The 16,184-nt window shown below is 39.6% G+C and overlaps 1 protein-coding gene across 1 annotated transcript in view; it reads right to left on the bottom strand.

Moving 5' to 3' along the window:
- Positions 1–5,455: 5,455 nt before the first annotated feature.
- The window catches only part of COL4A3 (collagen type IV alpha 3 chain), a 49,242-nt gene continuing 38,513 nt past the window's right edge, over positions 5,456–16,184 (bottom strand). The window contains exons 42-52 of the mRNA XM_034063567.1: positions 15,378–15,563; positions 14,557–14,687; positions 14,050–14,122; positions 12,681–12,752; positions 12,445–12,564; positions 10,866–10,964; positions 10,074–10,286; positions 9,241–9,418; positions 8,100–8,214; positions 5,878–6,050; positions 5,456–5,557 (exon numbers count right to left, since the gene is read on the bottom strand). Of these exons, the coding sequence (XP_033919458.1) occupies positions 5,473–5,557; positions 5,878–6,050; positions 8,100–8,214; positions 9,241–9,418; positions 10,074–10,286; positions 10,866–10,964; positions 12,445–12,564; positions 12,681–12,752; positions 14,050–14,122; positions 14,557–14,687; positions 15,378–15,563 (1,445 nt within the window). The 3' untranslated portion in view covers positions 5,456–5,472. The remainder of the gene's footprint in view (positions 5,558–5,877; positions 6,051–8,099; positions 8,215–9,240; positions 9,419–10,073; positions 10,287–10,865; positions 10,965–12,444; positions 12,565–12,680; positions 12,753–14,049; positions 14,123–14,556; positions 14,688–15,377; positions 15,564–16,184) is intronic.

Here is a 16,184-nt window from a genome sequence, read left to right as displayed (position 1 = left end):
TCATGTGACCGACAGAGGGCGGAAGACACTCTCGCAACCGCCTCGCGTGCGCGGGAGCCGGAGGGCATCCATTTTTAGTGAGGGAAGGCGGGAGCCGCGCAGGCGCTTTGGGGCGGGTCCCCAGGCCGCTGCGCAAGGTCACAACGGCGGCGTGAGGCCTGTGGCCGGTTCGCGGTCCTCTGGCGCGCTGCGTTTGGCGGCACAGGCCTCTGCACGGAGAGGCTGTTCAGCAAACTCGTCCCCATTTCCCTGCCTGCGCGACGCTTGCGCAGAGCGATGCTGCCCTGGAGCAGGGGGGGGCCTTGTGCTCCTCGGTTGAACGTGGCTGTAACGAGTGGTGTCCAGGGGGAAGGAACTTACTTAGGGAGCAGTGCCACCACGTGTGCTGCTCCTGTGCCCAAAAGCCGCCCCTGCCAAAACCGCTCCTTGCAACCCAGCTGTCTCTGGAGTGTTGACTGTCAAGAAACGTTTGCTGTCAAGAGGCAGAGCTGCCCAGTGTCTCTGTGCTGTGGTGGATTAACATACTGTGTAATATGCAAACATAAAGTCTAATTATGTGTTAAGTAAGTGGAAAATCTAGCTTGTTGAGTGATTAACCTGGCACACCACCCATCTGTGCAAGGGCAAAAGGCCAGTTTTAGGGAGCATTTTCCAAGAGCGAGATAACCTGCCTAGCTACTGTTCAGAGGCAACTGCATACTTCACAAACCCCAGGCGCTATTTCACCTGCACACCAGACGGGCTGGTAAGCTTCACAGCAGCTGTCCTGTGCAAGGGTGGCTTTCTTACATCAATCGCCATGCCACTAGCATGACTTAAAATGTGTCAGCAAATGTGGCTGATGGAGCCATCCATTTCCTGCCCCACTTAATAATTCTGATCAGCCAGGTGCATCTCCTTATGTCAGCAAAACACTTCCAAGGGCCCCAGGTGACCCTTACTGAAACTAGCATAGCAGCATCGGCTGCCTCTGAGCCGCTGTTCTCTTGAGGTGCAGGTTATGTCAATTTCCTATTCCTTAAATAAACCTCTAGATTAGCAGATCATATTTTTAAAGAAAATAGCCTCTGAGCTTTCCCTCTGTTCTCCTTTATGATCACAGTAACGTTTTGGAGGTCAAAATTAGCAGCCAAAAGTATTGAAGCATGTATTGATCCACGGCTCATAACTTGCTAATTCAGTTCTTTACAAATACCAACAGAGGGAAGTGGTCTGAAATACGGTCTTTCACTAGATGAAAAGTTGTATAACATGGAGAATTACACATTAGTTGCCTTTCAACATATGGTCTTACATTTGACCTCCTGAAACACAAATTGCTGGCCTAAGCACAGTTTACCAGGCAATCCCTATCATTCTGTACGAGAGTCCTCCTCAGTTTTATCTCTTCTCCAGGCTCTGAGATTTATGAAGAAAAAAAAAAAAAAAAAAAACCAAAACCAACCAACCCCCCAAAAAGCAACACAAAAACTCAAACAAAAAAAAAACATACTCAAAGAATTGGTTCTTGAAGCACACAAGAAGTATGGTCTGTCTCCCATGCTTGCCTGTATATACTTTTGTGTTGAGATAAATTACATAACTATTCCATTCAATGTATGACTGTTGTTCATACATTGGTTTCACAATAAAAGTTGAGTAGTTCTACTTCACAGGAAATTCTCCATAAGAGACCTGGTGGTGATCTCTAGTGCATCGTATTATGAATTACCAGTAGTAGATCAGGATTATGTAAGCCTGTTCAAGCTCCACATATTCTGTCAAATCCCAGAAAGAATTGCATCAGGCTGTATTTACTGTACCCTTATTCCTTTCAGGATGTTCTTTCCATTTTGTCATTGCATAGAAGTCCTAGCAGAAATAATTTTCTTTTGACACTTTTCAGATCTCTCTGCAGATATCCTTCATTTTCTTGTTCAGTGATTTAAAAGGCCATCCTTAAGAATGTTGCCTACAACATTGTTGTATCAGTTTGATTTTCAGAGAAATCTTCCTTATTTTCATACAGAAATTTTTAACAATGTTAGGTGTATCCTTTTCTTCTGCACACAATCTGCTTGTTTGTCTGCTTGCATTTACAGAATGCCTCTGGGTACTGTCTTCTGTCTGAGGAAACACTACAAGTCCTACTTTTTTCTAGTTTTTGCAGGTTTTGCCTTCCTTGGTGACCAGCCTCTTCCCTTCTTGAACCTGGAGTTAGAGTAGTCCTCTGTCAGCAAACTGCAAGAGTGGCTTCCTTCTAAAGAGGAAAACAACCCCAGCCTAGGCAGGGCAGCAACCTCTCCAGCAAAGGCACAGTCCCACCATACTGTGCACAGCAACATAGAGCTGGGGCGATGATATTAAAAGGTTCTTTTGACTGTTCAGAAACCATCAGGCAAATGCAGGGTGACAAGTCAGATTCTAAGTCAAAGACAAGTGAAGCAGGTACAGCAGGTGAGAGGACGAGGCACAAGCCTGCTGACAGCAGAGCTCAGGCAAGGCCTGGGATGGAACCAGCTTTTCTCATCCTCCTAGTTTTTCCTCAGTGTAATCAGAACCCTTTCTCTCAAACTGTTCCTGTTAACAGCAACTTGGCACCCAGGAATACAGACAGCATGCAGACATGCAGCTTGAATACCTACACTGAAGCACTAGACTACTAGCATAGTCCAAGTAGGAGAGGGGGAAGTGTCTTTTTGAGGGCAAACTCCACCTACTGTCAGATGACATTATTTTCTTTATTCTTACTTGTTTTTTCTTTCTTTTGGTGTAAATACTATCATGCATGGGTAGTGGAAAAGATCATTAGCACTGTGAAGAACAAAAAAAAATTAAAAATAAAATTAAAATGGGTCTTCCATTTAGTCAAAATATTTTTATTTGGCTATATTTAGCAGAAGGTTTGCTCTCCCTTCCCCCCCTCCCCCCCCTCACCCCCCCGTTTGTTTCCTCATTTTATCTGATTTCTTATGCTTCCATTTTCTCAGTACAATATATTAACACCTTGCACCTCATCAGCATTTACCAGCTGAGGCTCTGGGAGCATTTACAGACATACGTTAACTAATCCTCACAACAATTATTAGCAGTAGTAAAGTGATCTGCATTTTCAGAGAGAGGATCAACTTTTTTCACTTTCTTTGATTTTCAGTGTCCAGTTTTTGTTATGCTAGGCTTGATGAACAGGTGTGTATCTGCAGTTGAGTTCCAGGCTTTTCAAAGGAAGGCTGGTTGAGCACTCAAAATCTAAAGCTATTTATGAAAATCTTTAATAACTTGAAGGCCACACAAAAAGTGAGTAGCAGAATCCAAAACTGGGAAGAAGGCATAACTTCCAGCTACATGCTGTAACTTGACACAGAGCTCTTTGTAACTTACCTTTAGACTTGAAAACCACAATCTATTCTCTTCTCCTTACACATTATCCTCTACTGACCATTTCCAGAAGACTTCAACCTCAGGTACTTACATTCCGCTTTTTACTAGCAAGTTTTACATTTTACTTGAGCATCTCCACAGTCATCAACTGTGTATCACATACAATGTCTTTGGGTGACTGTGATGGGCCTTAATGGAAAAGAAAACCCCACAATAAAACCACAAAAAACCCAACAAGCAACAAGCGTGATTTTATCTTTGAGTATTTAAAGCAAGCTTCATGGAAAAATCTAGTATATGACTGTTATAAGGAGAAAACCCTCAAGTCCAAACTGGTCCAAACAGAAGACTAAATATGAGCTTGACATTAATACCTTCTTATCAGTAGTGCATTTGCATAGAGATTCTTCATAAACACCTGCAAATTCACAATTATACCTTTCAAACTGTTCAAGCAAACAATTTTACAACATCCATTCAGTTCATGTAAATGATATCTTCACCATTGGAAGATACTGGCATGACACACAGACAAAACCTTTTCTTAGTTCGGTTAACACTGAAAATTGAACAGTCAGACAATAACAATGCAAGTATTTTAACAGAAACAATATAAAATTTCACTGGCTTTAAAAACATCTAAATGAGAAATCTTTGTTATTTCTAATGAATTGCTAGACCCTATATTTAAAATGATTCATTTACAGAAATTAAGATGAATTAGGCTTCTTCTATAACACAAAATACTGAAATTCTGATAGATTGTGCAAGTATTAAAAAATATTAACATCTTAAATGTTAACATTACAATTTTAAATAGCCTTGCAAGTGCAATGTTATAAATATATAAAAAAAACAAAAAATAAACTCATAGCTACAACTTTATATAAGTTATATGGGTAAATGAAAGTGCTTTTCAAGTATTTATGTTCATTTACAGTTGAATTCTCCAGTATTTGTCAGTGCTTAGATGGTACAATTTAAATAGCAGTCTTTTTAAATTTTGGATGCATGCATTTAGCTGAATGGAATGAATGTTCCATTTGCAGAAATTTGTGATAAATATTTCAATATCTAATATAATTTGTGATATTTAAGTAGGACTATTATAAAATGTGAATATTATTGGGTTGTTTATCTATAAAAATAATATAGAAAGAAATCAGATCCTGATGGATGTGTGATAACCTGATAATTCCATGGGAGCCCTTGAGCCAAACAGAAATTTTTACTTCCATCAAAATCCCTAATTATGATACAGTAAACAGTTGTTCTTCAGTAGACAAAAGCATGTGAGCAAAACAGAGGCCAAATAGTGTCAACTTCTGAAGAATTTAAAAGATTTCATGATCTGTGCCAAAAGCCATGGAATCTAATGCAAACTTGCCAAGATTTTCAATTAGTCAGCCCTTAGCCACAGTCACTGTGGAGAGCACAGCTAGTGGCTGTCACCACTGCACTATCTGCCTAGTGTGTGGTGTAGCTACCTTTCTGGCTAGTCAAGAACCATTATTATTACAGTGATACAAAAAAAGACTGTATTCCTGTTTGACAGTCAGAGGAAGGATGAGGTAAGTGGGGAGATGCTTGTTTATTAGACAAGAAACCAAACCAAAACAACCCAAATGAATAATTATATTTTTAAAAGTGCACTGAAAGTATTTCCTATTGAACCCTATCTCTCATAAGTGCCAGATTTTAATCTTAAATTATACCCACTTTGAACACTGAACATATGTAAGTCAATATTAGAGCATTTAGTTTGTCCTGTGGTTTGAAAAGCACATGACACAAGGCAACATTAACATCTTTCATTAAAGATCTGGTGATGCCACAGTTTTATCATGAAGATGAAGCTTAGAAATGACAGTAATTCAGCAGAAGCCCCTGCAGACTGCCATTACAAGCCTTCTCCATCAAAGTGCTTTGTCATTTGCCAAAGACAAAAAGTCCAAAAGTCAAACTGTTGCCCTACCTCAACACAGTGCTGCACCGGCAATTTATAATTTCTTTCCAGGTGCAGTTGGACTATAATAAATTATAGCTCTTCTGAGTTAGGCAATTCTTTGTAATAAAAGCAGAGTTTCATGTTCAATCCAGAGTGGCCACTGTTTAGACCGGTCTCTTCATGCAGACCTGACATCGGCTGATGATATTTTCTAGTTCTCCAGCTTTCAAAGTCTGTGGCAGAGGTTTCCTAAATGAAAGAAAGCAAACATTTACTAAAAAAAAAAAACAAGCAAACAGCCAAAAAGCAATCGAACACCAACAAACATAAAACCACACAAGGAGAGATGATGAAACCTGGGATAGAGAATTCTTGACCACAACACTGAAATCCTTGCCTCCCTTAAGGCATCTTTGTGTCACAGAATGACTCAGAACCTGACAAAGAGGGATGTCTAAACTGAGGGAAATTAGTAGGGCAACCCCCACATGTTGTGCAGAGAGTTATTGTCTCCTTGGGCACTTGCAGCATAGATGCAATGTGTGTGGATGGAGGGAAATAGAGTTTACCTGAACATTCTGCTTGGATTTAACGATGCCAGCCAGAAACTGTAGGAATTTGTGTAGTAGTTGCACGTCCCCCTGCCATGGCACTCTATGAATGGAATGGCTCTAAATTCTTCCAAACAAGATCCAGGAGATGCCAATGCTTGGCCAGAAGCTTCTGAGCCGGCACTTGTGTACTGTAACCACCAACACATTTTTTATGAGATCTGGTCTGTCAGCTTTTAGTAAACTGCAGGTAAAAAAAATATCTCTTTCTAAAACATACCATATGTTCTGTGGTATAACTTGAACAAAATAAATTGAACACAGATTAATTTTACCAAATTATAAAGAAGCACAGAAGCTTTATGAAGATTCAAGCAGTTCTGGCATTTCCTAAGTGCCTGCAAAGACCTTTTTCTGCTCCATGAAAAGGCATGATACTAACCAGTAAAAAGACTAAAATGTATCTGGCTTCTGTCCACTTGAGGACTAAAGTAAGCCAAATGCCCTGTTTTGAGTGTGTTCACCTTTTTGGTTGCATTGATTTCTTCTCCAAACACAAAAAGCAAAGAAGGCATTTTCCTTCTTTCATCACAGAATCATAGAATAGTTAAGAGTTGGAAAGGACCTTAAGATCATCTAGTTCCAATCCCCCTGCCATGGGCAGGGACACCTCACACTAAACCATATCACCCAAGGCTTCATCCAACCTGCCCTTGAACACTGCCAGGGATGGAGCATTCACAACCTCCCTGGGCAACCCATTCCAGTGCCTCACCAGCCTTACAGAATCACAGAATCCCAAGGGTTGGAAGGGACCTTGAAAGATCATCTAGTCCAACCCTCCTGCAAGAGTTTACAGTAAAGAACTTCCTCCTTATATCCAATCTAAACTTCCCCTGTTTAAATTTTAACCCGCTACCCCTTGTGCTATCACTACAGTCCCTAATGAAAAGTCCCTCCCCAGCATCCCTGTAGGCCCCCTTCAGATACTGGAAGGCTGCTATGACGTCTCCACGCAGCCTTCTCTTCTCCAGGCTGAACAGCCCCAACTTTCTCAGCCTGTCTTCATACGGGAGGTGCTCCAGTCCCCTGATCATCCTCGTGGCCCTCCTCTGGACTTGTTCCAACAGTTCCATGTCCTTTTTATATTGAGGACACCAGAACTGCACACAGTACTCCAAGTGAGGTCTCACGAGAGCAGAGTAGAGGAGCAGGATCACCTCCTTCGACCTGCTGGTCACGCTTTTTTGATGCAGTCCAGGATACGGTTGGCTTTATGGGCTGTGAGAGCACACTGACAGCTCATGTTAAGTTTCTCATTGACGAACACCCTCAAGTCCTTCTCTGCAGGGCTGCTCTTTGATGTTGGTAAATGCTTGTAGAAATAGATCTAAAATAATTTACAACACTAGAAAATTGGCTAGAAAATACCATTTAGGTTTGCTGATGCTGCAAAGAAGCAAATTATTTTAACCAGATGCTGTAAAAATTCTCTCATTCTTTTCCAAGTTTACCGTTATTACTGCTTAGGGCCAAATCCCAGGAGAGACAACACTTTTCACACTAGACCTAAAAGGACTTTAAAGCAGAAAGCAGGAGGGTTTAATTCTCTTTTTTACCCTCATTTGCTGGCAGCATGGATAATGAAGATGAAGTGCTACATCCCCTACTATAGATATACCCTTATTCCCATAATGAGTTCTCAGTTTGCAGTGACATTATGAACTTTCTTCACTCATATCTTATTGTGGCATCAAAATTGCTGAGGTAGTTTTTCAAAACAGCATTCTGCATTTGTTTTGATTTTAGCTTTCTGTGGAGTTCAGCCCCAAGACATAATTTATAAAAGAATGGCCTGGTATGGAAATGTGTCAGTTATTTCTGTGTATTTGTGTTTAGGACGAGTTTAACCACTCCACTTCCTTAACCCCTTTCCTAGATTTCAGCATGACACATAAAAATGAGACCGTGCAGTTACTTCTGTTAGACTAAAATCCTGTGGTTCTTTTTTCATCCTTTTCCCTTTTTCTCCTGCCACCTATTTTTGAGGCCAGATCAGAATAGATTTTCATATGCTTCTGGCACTGATTAAGAGCTAATAAAACGATTCTCTACTTGGCAAAGGAAAAAAAAAAATCTAACCAAACAATTATTAAGAAGCAAATGAGGTGTGAGAAGACGAAAATGTCAATGAAAGCAAGACAAGGTAAAATTTATAATTCAAGTCTTTCTATCCTTACCATAACAAAAGAAAAACCCTTCCAGAGAGATACCCAGCCTTCTGGACATGCAGGAACTACAGTTGTTTGGCTATGAACTGCTATTACCATTGCAGCTCCTTCACAGACAACACACCTGCAAGAAGAAAGGCACATGCATTCAGTGCAGATATGAGGGAAAACACGAAAGCAGGCAAAAATTGTATCTTCTAGGATAGTAGCTACCTACTGGCAGGGCTTAGTATAAATGTTACAACTCACACAGGTTTTCCTGTTCTGTGAAGAGATAAGTAAATTGAAGGCAATCCAAATACTTTGCTTTGCAATTGCTTTACAGTCAAAATTGCTTTAACACCAGACAAAAACATTGGAATAAAATGGGAATTAGTCTCACAACACTTGAGCTTCCTGATTTTGCCTTTACTGAAGTAACAAGCTAAATTTTACCTTCTTCTTGTGCTCACTACTATAGGTTATTACAGTTTAGATCAAAGTTCTGTACCTTTATTTGCTAAGATCAGAAAAAGTAATCTTTATTTACTACATTGCAACAACTGGGTAGGGCAGGCTAGAAGACAGACTCCAAAGCTTGCCTTCCCATGTTTGATTTTGTTACACTTGGTCTTTCATGCTTTTAGAGCTTTTCCTCGTGAGATGCTCCTCATCCTTCTCAGCTGTTCTAAAGCAACTAAAAAGAGCCACATTTGCACAAGGGTATTTCATCACAGAGAAACTTCAGCCCCAATTTACAATGCTCTTCACCAATTACAGTAAACAGATGACACATAATTGAAGGCAGAATATGATTTGTACCACATTCTAAATAATGAAACTGTCCTTATTTCATTGTAGTCTACCTCCAATTACAATCTATTACAATAGATTTTAACAAAAATCACTCCTATCAGTAGGATTGTGTGCCATCTTCTCAAGTCAGCTATGCAGATTAATCCCTGTGGGGGACCCTAGCTTTAGTTTAATCTAACCTTAGAGTATCACTGAATGTGTGAAATATTCAGGTGAGTAATCACAGAATCAAGTGGTAAAAAACAGTGCTTTTATTGGCTGAGATGGGCAGGCTCGCCTAAGATTTGCCAGTCAGAACAGTTTATGATGTCTTTGTGGTTATAGGCCAGAACAGCTAAAATTCTTCCACTCTTACCTGCTTATATGGGGCTCTAGTGCCCTGCCAGAAATTGGTGCCATGTCTACTGCCATTACTGTTGCAGTTGACAGCCAGTATGAGTAGTCATTGCGAGAAGCAAAACTGCAAACATCATTGGTGTTACAGAATAAGAATGGCATGGTGGTAAATCTCTGCAAGCAGCTACCAGCTGTTCCTGAAAGACAAAAGAGGAGTGTTTTGTAACAGGTAGGATATTACATTTAGTGCAGCGAACAGAAGACACATGTGATGGTATACAATCTACAGTGAGAAATAAAACTGTTGGTAACTATAAAGAGAGAAGTGTCTGTATAGTGGAATTATCTGAAAGCAAAATGTTTATGGTATATATAAAAAATAAAGGCTAAGAACAAAATATGTTAAAATACTAATATATTCTTGAACGGTATTGGTCCTTGATGCAGTAACAGGGATTCAGCTGCTTAAACAAAAGCTTCTGGTTCCATTTTTGAAACCATAAAGCATCCCATTTGGTCTCCAAAAAGGCAAGATTCTCTCTGAGACCTTGTGTTATTACTGTCAGATCCATGCAGATGTTGTGAACATTTATACTAGACATTTGTCCGTAAGTAACTGAATTCCTCCTCAGAAATGTCTAGGGATAGCAAAAAGGGAATATAGGAGTGCAGGAAAGAATGTTGTCTTTCAAACCATGATCCCTGAATTGACTCAGAGCAGCAGACCACTCTGGAGACTGATGATTGAAACCAGTGTTCATCTCGGACACTTACTGTGAGTTTGGGTGCATGACAATTTAGCATGATGGGACTCTAAAGAACATGATCTGAAAATTTTTACCAATACAGTACCAAGATCTTGTCCATGTGCTCGTTCATTTCCTTGTACAAAAAGCAGTGAATAACCAACATAGAGCTTCGATGTCCCATGTGGGCATGAAGGAATCCTTGTTGACTGACTATGCCGGGTAAAGATAAAACCTCTTCTTGTTGGCCCAGCAATGATAGTACCTGGTGATCCAGGTAACCCCTGTAGACCTGGGAAGCCAACTAGTCCAGGCTGTCCTGTGAAGGGGGAAGAAATAAAACTACAAATATTATCATTTTATTTGAATTTTTAGTTCATTTAAATTAGTGGAACTACTTGAAAACTAACAAAAAAAATATCAGTAAGAAGACACAATTTGTAAATTGGTCATATTTATTGCTAGATGTATTAACTCTTTCAGACCTAGCTCAGGTAGCTTTACATTGCATAGCTTCATTGAATAGCAATGTATTTTAAAGAACCATGGCCATTTTTTCAACAGAAGTCGTATAAACATTTCATGGTGACCAAATATTTAATTGTATTTTGATGTCATTAGAAGGCACACTGATACCTAGGGATTTCAAATGGATAAATAAATATGATTAATTGGAGAGGAGCACAGTTAAAGCATATTTTTTTAATTACTATTCCAGTTGTGGACATGCATCTGTTAAAAGCTAAGAATGTGTTTACATGTGCTTGTGGCCCTAAAGTGACTATAAATGTTGCAGAATCTCAACACATCAAAGAGAAAGGATTTACAGAAATCAGGAATACAGTTTATCTGTAAATTCAGGAGCAGCAGTCAAACATAGATGTCTGCCTTCCTGTACCTCTTTCTCCTGGAAATCCCCTGTCTCCTTTTGGACCAGGCAGTCCTGGTTGACCTGGATGACCAAATCTTCCTGGTAGACCTTTTACTCCTTTAGGTCCTATTTGCAATTAAAAAAAAAAAAATGGAATCATATAGCCTTAGTTATTCTAGATTGTAATAACTGTTAAGGAACAAAGTTAAAATCCTCATGTAAACGTAGCTATGTTAGAATAAAAACAGCATGAATTTACTGAGTTTTGAGACTGTAGCATTATTGTCACTATATTTTATATCAGAAAGATTACAAGGAAATATTGACTGTATTTCAGAAAAATAGTATTCTCATAAGAAATGTTTTCAGAAACCAAAACAAACAGCTTTTTCTTTTAGCATGTGTCATGCAATATAGGTATTTAAAAAATACAGTAACAGGCCATAATCGTAGAATCATAGACTCATAGAATGGTTGAGAGTTGGAAGATACCTTAAAGATCACCCAGGTCCACTCCCCCTGCCATGGGCAATTCCACTAGACCAGGTTGTGCAAAGCGGAGTCCAACCTGGCCTTGAACATTGCCAGGGATAGGGCATCCACAGCTTCTCTGGACAGCCTGTTACAGCCTGTGAGCACCACCCTCACAGTAAAGAACTTCTATCTTAATTTACCCTCTTTCAATGTAAAACCATTACCTGTTGTCCTGTCCCTATACTGAACTTGTGCAAAGTCCCTCTCCAGCTTTCTTTAGGTACTGGAAGGATACTATAAGGTCTCTCTAGAGCATTCTCCTCTCCTGGCTGTTCAAGCCCAACTCTCTCAGCCTTCCTTCATAGGAGAGGTGCTCCAGCTCTCTTATCTTTCTGGCCCTCCTCTGGACTCACTCCAATAGGTTCATGTTATATGGACCATGGTTTGTGATTCTATAAACATTGCAGCTTCTCCGTAAAACAATTTTAAGGCAAGTATAAAAGAGCAATTCTTTAGTGCCTGCTTTGTTACGCTAGAGGCAACTGTCATTCTGGATTGGGGCATGCCTTCTGGCAAGCCTGCTTCCCATAGGAGCTCCCTTCCTGTGGTGGAAAGCTGTGGTGGCCAAGCACCCACTGCATATCCCCCTCATCCTACCTTCCCTTTGGTTTCCCATTCCTCACATCCATGGCAGGCTTCACTTCCAGTGCCAGTGGAGAAGTAGCCAGATTCTGCTTTCCCTTCCCATTCCCAGAGTATGGTGGACACAATAACTTTGCAGCACATCTAGAGTACTTCTATTATGCATGGTAATTTCCTGTGCACAATGGCATCCTGAGCATGATTTTGGTTGTGTTAAAATGGTGAAAGTTTTGATCCAAGTTTACTTTTTATTCCATTATTTTGCTTAGGCTCATGTTGAGGGAGAAACTTACTGACTGCAAGGTTGGAGGGCAGATGGAATGGACAGATTATAAATACAAGGTTGTTAACAAGGTACAAAGCTATTTTAAAATAGGGAGAGGTATTTCTAAAGATGCATCAAATTCCTATGCAGAAGCATGTTTCCCCACCAACCCAAACTATTCCACTAAGCAGCACAAACGTGCACGGAGATATAAGTATAAACCACCTGGAAGTCCAGGAATCCCTTGAATTCCTTGGTCACCTAGTGTTCCTGGTATTCCTGGCAGTCCAGGAGGACCCTTGCTTCCTGGGATGGAGAATATTTTCCCAGGGACTCCAGGTGGACCTAGCAGCAAAAATACAATGAAGAGCTTTGCTTTATATTAAAAGAAAGCAAACAATCTATGAAAAAAAACAAATCAACCTAAGTCAGCTGGTATTAGAATGAGAACGGTTGGTTACCATGCTGGCCCTTTGGTCCCCTTGGCCCTTCTGCACCTTGTGGTCCAGGGGGTCCCCGATTACCCTTCTCTCCTAAAAAGGAAGATTGAGGAGATATCTGTTGATTTAAGATGTCAAAATCACTGTCAAAGTTTCAGACTCTTATTAAGGAGTCCTGTATGATCCATTCAAACTTCCCAAAGAGTAACACAGCCTGTAGACTCCTTTGAAATGCAGAAGTGGACTTCTACATCTCTGTCATTACTGTGAAATTTATAGTCCAAGTGCACTCAGTTTATAAGATGTTTCCTAGTCTATCTTTATATAATGGCTGGTTCCACAAACCTGGCTTAAAATCTCAACGTTAGACTATGTCCTTTTTATCCTACATGCTTTTGTCACTGAGTTTGCAGGTCAAGTGTTGCCTTCAGTGATGCTGTGCAGTTTGACTTCTTTTAAATGCTACTGTCAGTTACGCTGATGGCTGTTAGGAGGGTTGTATAATTTTGCAAGTGTTGGAAGCTTAATAAGCATTTCTTTTCATTGTGCAAAACATGAGGTTACATTCAGATTTTTTCAGATCAGTATTTCTGTCATCAAGTCAGGCATTTTGACTATGACATGAAATTAGAACTTTTTGCTTAAGAAAGCATAATTACAGTCTGTACGGTGAATTCTCAAATTAGAACATATTTAAAATACACAATAATTAACATGGAACACAAACCAGTAGGTTAAGGAGGTAATGACAATTTTTTGTCTCTATAAATCATGCAATTGAAAAATGAGAATACTGGAGCAATGCAGACCTGTATTAGATTTAAATCACTGGGAAAAAAAGTCTAAATTAAAAGGATTTTTAGCCACCTACTGATTCAACTGTCAGGAACACGGAATTAATGAAGCCAATACATTTAACAATTCATTTCCTGATGAACTCATAAATTAAATTGTAACTGGGACTATTCTTATGGTAAACAGAGGACTCAGTGCTCTGTGTTGTAATTATGATTAAATGCTCTTGAGTTCTATAGCTAGGAGATTGCCAAAAGCATCTAGGAGGGGTATGGCATTTCTAATGAGGAGACTTAGTCCCAAAGTCCTTATACATTATTAGTCACTAAGGACAAACTTGTTTTGAATTTGCCTGGAATGGAGGCTATTGAAGTTTCAGCCCTTTCTCACTTAACATCAGTCTGGATATGCCCATGGCATCTAACACAAAGAAAATGCTCTCTTAGTGGACACTTTTTCTTATAGCTTACCTATACCCTGTTGTTGATGCAACAAATTCTAGGATGAGGTATTGTAACACAAATACTATTATAGTACAACATGTAAACGATTGTTTTTTAGGACTCAGAATTATATGTAGAGAATATGCATATACCTTTTACACCTGGGAATCCAAGAAATCCTGGGGCCCCTCTAGCACCAGGATAACCTGATCGACCTTCTATTCCCTGCAAATCAGATAACACCAACAATAAACAAGAAGCAGCATCTGCACACTATGAAATACATTTTGTTCAGAATATTAAAAGTATTATGTTCACAGAATATGCTACAACTAGAATTATCTGCTTCATTTGTGAGATTGTTATAAATAATAATTTGTTAATATTACTCTGTAATACAGAATGGCTAGGGAAATAACATGCCAGAAATTCATGATGATTTCCTTCTGGTCTGCTTAAGCCCATAAAAATGACTTTTCATATCCATTTTAATATCTTTCCTCTATCACAAAGGGGTTTGGGGAGGATAAGGGTTTTTTTGTTTGTTTTGGTTTGTTGTTTGTTTGGTGTTGTTTATTTTAGATGGCCCTGGGTGTTATTTTCATGGTAAGAACAAATTAACAATGGAGTAAGAAACAAGCAATATTCCTTTCACTGACTTTTGGACCTGGAGGACCAATGTCACCAGCTGGGCCTGTTGGCCCTGGTATGCCATCTGCGCCTCTAACTCCTTTGCTTCCTTTCATGCTGAGAGTGGAAAGACCAGGAGGCCCTGGAAAACCAGGAGCACCTGTACAGAAACATCAGAGTAAGTAAAGACTACTGCCAACAGCATTTCACGTACATTATGTACAATGCAGTTCAACATTCAACAACTTTATAATGGTACTCACGTTTACCACCTCAGTGATTACCAAGGGAATATACCCATTGAAAAAAAAAAAAAAAACCAAACCAAAGGCCACTCATTTCTCCCAGCCTGCTATTTAATCTGAAATCAGAGCTGAGTTCTTGCAGTACTCTATAGCAGTACAGCTTTTAGAATAACCTTCAGCTGTAGTTATGCCTGTAATCATGAATCACAGAATCATTTAGTTTGGAAGAGACCTTTAAGATCATCATGTCCAGCCATAAACCTAACACTGCCAAGCCCACCACTAAGTGTCAATATCTACACACTCATGTTATCTCGCTTCTTTATAGTTGGATCTCAGCTGCCCTACAGACTACATGGGCAGAAAGCAAAATAATGAAAATTGAGTGAACTGCAAAGCTTGGTGTTATTTTAATTTACATCACACTGCATAGACCATCATGGTGTTTGCAATGGTCACACTACATTAATAGGTAAAGAAACTACATGTTTAATTATGAATTTCTCTTGGGTAAAGACCTCCTTCCACCGTAAGTTCTGGACAGGCTGAATTCTGCTTTCAATTATCAGTACATAATTTCAGATAAGTAAGGAGTTATAACACACCTGGTCTTCCATTTGCACCAGCAATACCTCTATTCCCTTTTTGACCAGTAATTGCCATGCCTGTTGAGCCTTGAAATCCAGGTAACCCCACTAAGCCAGGTGGTCCAACAGGTCCTTGATCACCGTGATGACCTTTCATACCTGGTGGCCCAGGAAAACCAGGCAGTCCCATGTCCCCTTTGATTCCTGCAAAGAGTAAGTATTACATTTGGTGAGAGCTGTCAAGATGGTGTGACAACACACAATATTTACTGTACCGCAAAGGTGGATTCAGGCTTTGATTTTAATATGGAGAAGTCCTCAAAGCCACCTTGGTACTGTAAGGCAAAATGGTTGTGAGAAGACAAGACTCACAGCAAGGCAGTAGTACACACCACTCTTTTTTCTCATACAAAAACCTTCCACTTCAGAGTTCGCTCATGCAAAGGAATAAACTTGGGAGGAAGGTAGAAAGACCACAGCAGGGAATATTTCTTGATGTATAAGTAGAAGAAATGCTTCTTTGAACATCAGAACTGGCAAATCCTTTTAAACTACACTTCAATTAAAAGCATCAATATGAGTACCACAAAATAAGAGACTACCTGAAAATGATATTTTTGTAAGGCTGATCTTCAAGTGCAAAATCTATATATGGAGCATATGAAGAGAGATTTTATTTTTTTTTAAAGTAAAACAAATCAAAGCAATTCAACTAGTACTAGAAAGAGATGCGAAACCTAAACAATGTGAAGAGTCCCCTCAACTTTCATCAATATAAAAAGCAAGAACAAATTTAAATTGCAGTTGCTGCAGCTTTATTATAGT

The sequence above is a fragment of the Melopsittacus undulatus genome, chromosome 6 (genome assembly GCF_012275295.1).
Source record: "Melopsittacus undulatus isolate bMelUnd1 chromosome 6, bMelUnd1.mat.Z, whole genome shotgun sequence".
In the NCBI taxonomy this organism is placed as follows: domain Eukaryota; kingdom Metazoa; phylum Chordata; class Aves; order Psittaciformes; family Psittaculidae; genus Melopsittacus; species Melopsittacus undulatus.
Note: the sequence above shows the minus strand (reverse complement) of the source record. Positions and strands in the feature narration are given on the sequence as shown.